General features: G+C 39.9%; 2 protein-coding genes across 4 annotated transcripts in view; one reads left to right on the top strand and one right to left on the bottom strand.

Annotated features, from left to right (window-relative positions):
* Nucleotides 1-53: 53 nt before the first annotated feature.
* On the bottom strand, nt 54-5,720 carry slc25a15a (solute carrier family 25 member 15a). Of its 3 annotated transcripts, none has more exons than XM_086216495.1 (7): nt 5,635-5,720; nt 5,123-5,191; nt 2,760-3,018; nt 2,229-2,369; nt 1,963-2,138; nt 1,719-1,877; nt 54-1,493 (listed from the first exon to the last, which is right to left on the bottom strand). In XM_086216495.1, exons 2-7 carry the CDS (start codon nt 5,175-5,177, stop codon nt 1,372-1,374), a joined length of 912 nt encoding a protein of 303 aa, XP_086072621.1. In that variant the 5' UTR covers nt 5,178-5,191; nt 5,635-5,720; the 3' UTR covers nt 54-1,371. The 3 variants fall into 3 exon arrangements, with proteins under 3 accessions (XP_086072621.1, XP_086072620.1, XP_086072622.1); XM_086216494.1 differs by having other exon boundaries at nt 5,284-5,651; XM_086216496.1 differs by having other exon boundaries at nt 5,427-5,651.
* Nucleotides 5,721-7,348: 1,628 nt separating this feature from the next.
* Nucleotides 7,349-9,114, top strand: part of foxo1a (forkhead box O1 a) — a 30,196-nt gene continuing 28,430 nt past the window's right edge. Inside the window, exon 1 of the mRNA XM_086216488.1 lies at nt 7,349-8,308. Coding sequence (XP_086072614.1) covers nt 7,670-8,308 — 639 coding nt within the window. The 5' untranslated portion in view covers nt 7,349-7,669. The remainder of the gene's footprint in view (nt 8,309-9,114) is intronic.

Genomic DNA, 9,114 nt, shown 5'->3' with positions numbered 1-9,114 from the left:
TTGAATCAAAAGTAACCGGGAAAAAAAACAACATTATGTACAGTCAAGCTTTCAGTTTTTATGGTGGGTTGGAAAATCTGTTTATATGAAATAATGCAAGATTACTCCTAATTCTTTAACACTGGAATTCGTGATTATCTGTATTGTTTAGAAATAAACCAAAATATAGGTCAAAAATGGACTAGGACAGGGATTCAGAAATATTCTGACTTAAAAAGACACAATAGTTATTCATAGTTGTTGCAGAACAGTATATTATTTATTTTTCAGGATTGTTTTTACTCATCATTGATATTTGCATCCTAATAATACAGATATTTTTTTCTGAGGCAAACAATTAAAACCAGTGTAAACAAAAACAAAAAAACCAACGCAGACGACTCTAAAATTGGAATCTTTTTGCAGCCAACTTTTATTTTCTCCAGCATTTCCTCACTTTACTTCAAAGTCAAGCTGTCAGAATCTTAACAGTACACTTGAATATCATTAGTGCTGATTAGATGGTGATTTTTCATAGAAACACGTGCATGAACTAAATATTTTAGCTTTCTTCCAAGAGTTCTCTTAAATGACACTAAAACGTTCTCGCTAAGGGATTCCTGTAAAAAACGATTCACAAAGCTGCTGAGAGCAACTTTGACTGCAGAACTGAGAGTAATCTAAATCAAAAGGGGTGGGGTTGACCCTGTTGCTATGGGTGACGTCATGTTTCAAGACAGGTGTTGGCTGATTGGTCTCTGATGTGATCATAGAAATACTGAGGGAAGAGGTAGCACGTTGCCATATTCAAATAAAGATTCTAAAATAGAAACGCAAAGGGATTAAACATGAAACCGAGAATAAAGTACTGAATACTCAAGTAGGATCGGCTAGTTGAAAAGCTTTATCTCGCTGAGAAACTAGTTCATTTGCACATCACAACCTTTTCATCCTAATCCAGATTTGAAGCGTGGCTGATCTCTCAAACAAAAGACAAAACTGGACACCACGGTTTTTTTCTTTCTTACAAATTTGTGGAACTTCAATGACATAATTCTTTCTGATTTGATGATTAAGGAGTCCTCTTCATTACCCTTAACTTTTCAAAGATTTAAGAGGTGTTTTTAGTGCTAGAATACAATGAAATAGATATAACTTACAGTGCAGTAAAAATTGTCTTATGACGCTAAGACTGAGGAATGATGAAACTAAAACTTTAATATTCATCCTTGTGGCTAGCACCCTTACAGCAGCGATGAGTTCACGTTTTAAAATACAGTCATACCAAATACACCATTACTGCATCATGTTGAGGTCCCATCTTACCGAAGCTTAAGACAATGAAAGGCTTCATCATGGCACTGATGGAGTAGAGTGAAATGATCCTTCACGTCAGACACCAGCCGTCTCCATCATAAACTTGCGACTGAGCTCATAAGCCAGGAAGAGCGCTCCGTTGGCGGGGAAGGTCCGTATCATGGTGGGAGTAAGACCAGAATACAGAGTACTGAAGCCTGTGGAGGAAAGATGGTTACAAAAGGTAAACAAACTGATTTAAAAGGTCTAACCTCACAGAAGAGTTTCCAGCTCCGACCGATGGTAACATGATGCATCCAGACTCAATATTCCAGCTTTTCAAAGTCATTTTTCCCCTATAAACCTGGTAATTTGTAGTTTTTAATTCAGGTTTTTTTTCTTGCATATCTGACTGAGTATAAACATCTATAAACAACTCTTACCCTCGTTACGTATGACACCCATGAAGGTCTTCATAAAGCCCTCTTGCCTCCCGGCTAAGGAGTACACCTGGATCCTGGACTTCACACAGTCAATGGGATAGACCATCAACCAAAGACAAGCTCCCCCAAAACCGCCGCTGAACATGAGAGGAAGAACACCTGCGAGTACAAGATAATTTTATGAAGGCAGAACACATCACAAACTACTCCTCACACATAAAATATGGAAAATACTTAACCATACCGATGCCATCCTTGTCTGTGCCCAAGTACTGAGCAAATGCAGACCGACTGAGCTCATAAGCCCCAAAAAAGCAGAAGTAGCCAGGAATCTCCCTCACTATGGTAGATGTGAGTCCTTGGTAGAAACCCAGGGGACCATTTGTCCTCAGCACTGTCTTCACTACTGTCCACAGCGTGCTGGAGTCACAAATATATGTACGGTAATAGAAGTGTCAATCAACTACTTGACATTCTGCTCGTTGAAATATCTCCTGTCATTACACTGACCTCCTCTGTCCACCAGTGATTTTGCCAGATGCCTCCATCTCATGCATGGCCTGCAGGCGACATTTCACCAGCTCAGTGGGGCAGAGAGCCAAAGATGAGAAGATGGAGGCCAGAGACCCTGCACAGGCCTTCTGGAGAGTGCTGCTCCGACGTAGCGACAATCAGAGTTATTTTTCACCAATATTTATGATAATTACTAATACACTTTAAAAAAAACAAAACAAGTCAACAGAGAAAAATATATGGAAGCCCCTAACAGCCATATTTGCAAGATTACGATTTCATTATTTCATTATCTCAGGATAACAATCTTAATTTCTTGTGATGGTGGGTGAATATTGCTCATGAAAACAAAAGGTTAATTTCTAAAGAAAAGGTGATTTTTTTTTTTTAAAGATCACAATATAAGAATTTCAATGTCTCAAGAGGAAAACACAATTCGCATGATAAATGGTTAATATCTTGAGAAAACAAAAGATCCAGTTCTCAGAATAGTTTAGCCCAGTTCTCAAGTTGTTTATTGGGTCAAACCTGAGTTCGATGCTTTTCTCCATCCCGGACACCAAACGGACCACATCTTGGCAGAGACCGTAACTCAGGAAGAGCACAGCGTTCTCGCTGATGTTGGCTACAAGGGCCGGACTGGTGCCCTTATAGAGGCCCCGTAGTCCCACTTGTCTGAAGGTGGAGAGGAAGCAGTGGATGAAGCCGCGGTACATGGTGGGGAACGTCTGCATCTTCACCTTAGCGGTGTCGAACGGTTGGCCGCTCAGAACGCAAGCTGTTCCTCCTGAGGAAGGATTAAAAAAAGACAAGATTATATAAAAGGAGTAGCAGCTGGAGAGGCAAATTACACCGCAGTTAACATGACATGACACAGGAAGAGACTGTATGTCGAGGTAAAAGGTTTATGTTGGTAGGATGTTTTAATGGCAATCCATACACAACAAAAACATCAATAATGATATAATAACTCTATTAATAGTAACACTACATTAAGTACATTTGCTAACCATGTGTAAGCACTTTCACTTCAACAATATTAACAACCATCAGCCCCAGAAATCTGTTACAGGTTGAAAAATCTACAGATGAAATTACAGCTATGACAACAAAACACCACCACCTCAAACAGATCCGCTAAAACCTGAACATTACAACTCTCATGTACAGATGATTTATTACTGGGAAATACAGCCGGAACAACAGTTGATGTTGGCTTCAAATGAAACTTCAGTCAGCTCTGACACCCACCATGATGGCATCTCGTAAACCAAAGCCAAAGCATTTACTTCTTCCACAGATGGGCTACTAATGCGAGAGATTTTAACATTTAATAGCCAGACTGGTTATTCATTTATTTTCAACTTGATCCGACAAAACTCTGCTTTTATATATATCTGTAATTACATTGTGACCAATAAGACTGCCATTGCAGGTAACTATAATTCTGACTGGTCATAATTGCGCTTCAGGATATCGACCTTGTTCTATTTACGATATTTACCAGTATGTCTTGACTCATGGCAAAGACATTCCAGATAATTTAGACTGAAATCGTGCCATGGTAAAATGACCTTGTAGGTATCTCTTAATGGAACATCCCATAACCGCCACTGTAGATATCTATTATCGAGCTACAGATAACTTGAAATGCATTTGTATTTCAGATAAGTCAAACTGGTGATCCCAGCTAGCAACGAATGTTCTACAAACACCGGCTGACACGAGTTCACAGGATGTCAAAGAGAACATTTTAATCTAGTATTTAAAGAACATTTGAATACTGAGTAATCATTTCAAATAATGTTTTCAAGTTTACTTAACAAACAAAGTTTTGGAAGCATTGTTGAATGTCTGATCTATTAACTGTTGTCTCACACCACATTGTTTTAAAATGTTTTTACTTTTTAGATACGAACGTTCTGGGAGCAAATGAAAAACTGAAAATATTACCAAATCGTTTCACATAATATTCTTTAATAATAATAATAATAATAATAATAAAATAATAAAATCCTAGCAGATACCTTCGACTGTCTTTCTGAATAGTCAAGATTCAGAAGATATTCTGAATTAGAACACTAAGTTGGCAAAATGAAGCTTTTGTAAAAAAAAACAAAAACAAATCTTGTCCTGCTATGAAACATCATGGGGGGGGGGGGGCGATTCAACAGTTTATCAATACAGAATTCCACTAATGTGTGTTTATGAATAATAATAATAATAATAATAATAATAATAATAATAATAATAGCAATCATTTTCATGTTAATATACCCATAGGATCGTGTGCCAGCCAGCTTGTAAAGTTAAGACACTGCTGAAACCCGCGTCACGATAAAACGACTGTGTCACTTTATCTGATAACAATTACAGATGAGAGTTAATTAACTATGTGAATAAAGATTAAGAGGATCGTGCGTTCGTGAGTCGCATATTTTCTCCCTTTACAATCTATGCGCTGTCAGGAGCCCGAGCCTACAGCACACCTTTTAAAATGAGAGATATGATTGGCTGTTTATGATGACAGGACTTTGTCTGTTGGACGCTGCAAGGCATGCAGTTGGAATATAATCAATTTAAATGAAAGTATCAGTATTCTATTGGACACTTTTCATGTTGCTATTGTTTTATGGCTCTGCCCGACCGCAACATACCACTATCTCTCAGAAGCATCGTTAAAACAATGATTATTTTATTTCATTTTGAGGTGAAACTCTAATTTATCAGTGAGCGCTGCAGCGGTGGAGGTTACACAAGAGACACCCACAACGACACCAACAGGTGATTCTGCATGTGCATCATGACAGTGGATCATAGAGTCATGAGGAGTATTAGAAATGCATTTAGCTTAATTTTGAATAAATCAGGAGAGGAGAGAATTAATTCACCTATTGCTCCGGCAGAGAAGTCGATGACTGCCTGGGTTACAGGATGCGGAGCCATGATGATTCAAGGAACTGTGAAATATGAACAAAAAAATTAAACAAAACTCAAACTGTGAAAGCTCTTCGGATGATGCAATATTAAAACAAAGTAAATGTATGAATACACAAGGCGCTTTGAAGGCAAGGCAGGGTCGAGAATGTACTTCCTGCTCATCTAAACTCCGCTTTGTGCTGTAGTTTAATAGTTCGATCTGTATCCTGCAGGACTCTACAGCCTTTCAGTTCCACGCCAGCACAAAAAAATGACCTTGTCACGTGGAGATCCGTCTACGTAACCAAGTACAAAATGTCTAATATCAGCATCTCCTTGAAGAATGAAACAAAACTTCCCCAAAGAGGAAGCGGCGGACATATTTTTAAAAGAATTCAGCCGTCTACTCCGAGTCCTGAAACTGAGATTCTTATTTTCTTTAGCGTCTTAAGTCTCTTCGTGTTGTAGACTTCCGTCTTCTTACCAACGTCTTGTGAAATCCATTTGTCAGGTAAATCGCCTTAGGTGCGCTTTCACGCATACATTAAGCACCCAGTGGAGGTCACAATAATACAGGAAATAGTTCGTTTTAAATAAATAAAGCATGAATCTAATGAGCAATAAACGTGCTTTATCACAATCATATACGTAAGTAACAGGCTTGCTTCAATTTTATTCAATTTCATGTAATTAATTAATTATTTTATTATTTAAGGCATGAATGGGATGTGTGGTTTTATTTTGAAAGTCAGAATAGGAAGTAGTACGATTTGAAATGATCTTTTACCTGAGACGTTCCAAAACTTTGCAGATGATAAGGACAATTGATTAAAAACACAGCTGATTAAAAAAGAACAACCGGTTTTTCAGTTATTTTGTATTTAACAGAAAAAATGCTCAATGCGGAAGTCATGACCTGCGCTGTGTTTAGTTGTAGTACCAAATAATAACCACCAGATGTCAGTAAAGTCCGTATTTAGCCGTGGACCTTCAAACGCACAGCTTGATAGAAACTTGTGTTGCATTAGTTTTTACAAGAATGACACAGAGGAGCCACGTAATCTATCTTTGATCAGAAACGCATATTTTCAGTATTACTGCTGCTCCTTTTGTGCTACTCTTAACTTGATCATGTTTCAGTGAAGTCTGATTGTAAAATTTACGCAAATTTAAAATAAGTTGTGGTTCGTAAATATGCAAATACAGTTTTTAAACGAAATACGCACGAGCAATTTAATAGCAGATCTTAATGTAGCTTTAATAGCCACACCATTAAGCCTAGTGTTGATGAAAAATGATATAAAATGAGTTCATTGTTGGTATCAAAGGGTGCTTGTGGTAGAAAATATCCCACGAGAGATGGAACAAGGGGTATGGAGCCCTGGAGGGGCCATGGAGAGAAAAAGGTATCATTATAGGAAGAATTCATTACTATTTTGAGGCCACAAGACATAATATGTTCCCTCAATTTAGTTAATTTGAGATTAAACTTGTTCCCACGGATGTGAAGCTTTCTGATTCTTCCTCTAAGTGTTTTTTTGAAGAAAAAAAATGCTGTATGCGCATATACATTTATAAATACATATTTCTTACGACTGTATATTTCACGCTTGGCTTATATGTAGTGAGCCTTGTGTCTTATGTATTCACTATGTCTTACATACATCATGGTTAGTACTTTTCATGGACTCCTTGAAGTGGTTGTCAAGGGAACAACTTACTGGGATCCATTTCATAAACAATCAACAATTTATTTATTTTGTAGCCTCGATCACAACTTGTTGCCTTAGTTTAATTGGTTTCAATTTTTGCTCAAGCTCCGCCTCATGTTCACGAGTAACATGAAAAAACTTTGGACATCCAAATAACTAAATGATGGGAACGAGTTATAACTCGTTGCTTCAGATTATAGATTCTCGTCTTCTCTATATGCCCAGAAGTACGTTTTTTTTCCGTCTTGGCCACTAATCTAAAAATGGATTTAAAGCTTATAACTTTTAATCCTGAAACACAACTCTCTGACTTTCTTCCATCGGCAGATAAGATGTTTACTTGGCGAAAGAATGTAAACGGGACCATTTATTCATGCAACTCTTACATCGGCTTTCATTGGTCGATTTGTGCTGTCACTCAAATGTGGGCGGTGTCAGTTGACAGACGATAGTTCCAGTAAGTCCTCACATGCTGATCAACACAGAGTCAACAGGCGGCACGGACAGAGCGCACCACTGGATCACTAACACAAACCAGTGGACTCTTCTTTCTCTCCACATCAAAGGCCCCCTTTTATTTTTTTTTTAAATATATATGTCTTATCTCCGTTGATTTTTTTTTTTTTTTTACCGGCTTGGGATGTGACTTACAGTGCAGACTTGCGCCCAGACGGAGTTCGTTTCTTACGTGGACAGATTTATCTCGTGTTCACTCACATTTCATCCGCTAAATTGTTACTTTGGAGCCCCGTCAGGTTAGTCGCATTTACATGACATTGTAACATTCGTATCCATCACCTCTCGACCATGGCGGAAGCGCCTCAGCAGCCACACCTGGTGGAGATCGACCCGGATTTTGAGCCTCTATCTCGACCCCGGTCATGCACTTGGCCCTTACCCCGGCCGGAGTTCATCAACCCGGGCGACTCCAACACGTCCTCGCCGGTGCCGTCTGTGAAGCAAGAGCCGGCCGGTAACGTCGAGTTCATCAACAACCTCAGCCTGCTGGAGGAGACCGAGGACTTCCCGGAGCAGAAGCCGGTCATCCTGTGCTCTGATTTCCAGTGTCAGGAGAACTGCGTCCACCAGCAACCCCCGCAGCAGCAGCAGCAGCAGCAGCAGCAGCATCAGCAGCACCCGAACCCGCAGCTCCAGCATCACCATCCGCAGCAGCAGCAGCAACAGCAGCAGGTGCCTCTGCTCTCCTCCACGGTCGGCGCGTCTTCCTCGGCGGCCGCGGCTGCAGCTGCCGCCGCTGCCCAAAGGAAGAGCAGCTCCTCCCGTCGAAACGCGTGGGGGAATATGTCATATGCAGACCTCATAACCAAAGCTATCGAAAGTTCTCCAGAGAACCGATTAACTCTGTCTCAGATTTATGACTGGATGGTGAAGAGTGTGCCTTATTTCAAGGACAAGGGGGACAGTAACAGCTCTGCAGGATGGAAGGTATGTTACTAAGTGTGTGTGTGTGTGTGTGTGTGTGTGTGTGTGTGTGTGTGTGTGTGTGTGTGTGTGTGTGTGTGTGATGGGAGTTCACAGCATGAATAAAGCCGTTCCCTCTGCCAGATTTGAAACAAAGTTTTCCAGTGACGAGTGTGGCAGTGATTGTGGTTCTCAACAGTGGACTGTGAGAGACTCTATTGTATTTCATACAGTTCTCTCATCTCCCGTGGTGTCACTCTAATATGCCCACGGGGAGTTATGGCTTCTCCGTGGTGTTACATAGCTCATTTATGTGCCTATATAATGATTTTTTTTCCCTTTGGTCAGAGTTGGTCTATTTTTCATCATACACACTACAGGATTTTCTTCTCATGATTGTATACACCCCCCCCCCTTCCCCTTAGCTCTATCATAAAGAAGCTATACACTAAGAGATGCAAGTAGTGCATGTTAAATTGTGTATCATTTACTCCACTCATTGTCTCATGAAACCAAGTCTCCATCCATTGTCATCCCTCAAGTTCACGGCAGTTCAGTAAACCAGCCAATTGCTACCAGGACCATGACAGTCATCTGACTTGTCCCTGTTGTTATATGAGTCTGCTGACTCAACAGGCTTCATTTTCCCCTCTCTACCTTACTGCTTCTCTCAGTGTCTTATTTAAAAGCGCGGATGGCGCTGCGTTTTTTTGAAACACTTCTACTCTTTGTGTTAGAATTAAGGCTAAATCAGCATTTCTTACTGGGCTTCAATGAAGTGTTGTTAGTATGTGGTAAGGAACCAGTGAGACCCCAGACACATTCAAAAC

Source organism: Aulostomus chinensis, chromosome 10 (assembly GCF_037954235.1).
Source record: "Aulostomus chinensis isolate RoL2024-O1b breed Wild chromosome 10, RoL_Achi_v1.0, whole genome shotgun sequence".
NCBI classification, from domain to species: Eukaryota; Metazoa; Chordata; class Actinopteri; order Syngnathiformes; family Aulostomidae; genus Aulostomus; species Aulostomus chinensis.
This window is presented reverse-complemented; position numbering and strand designations above follow the sequence as displayed.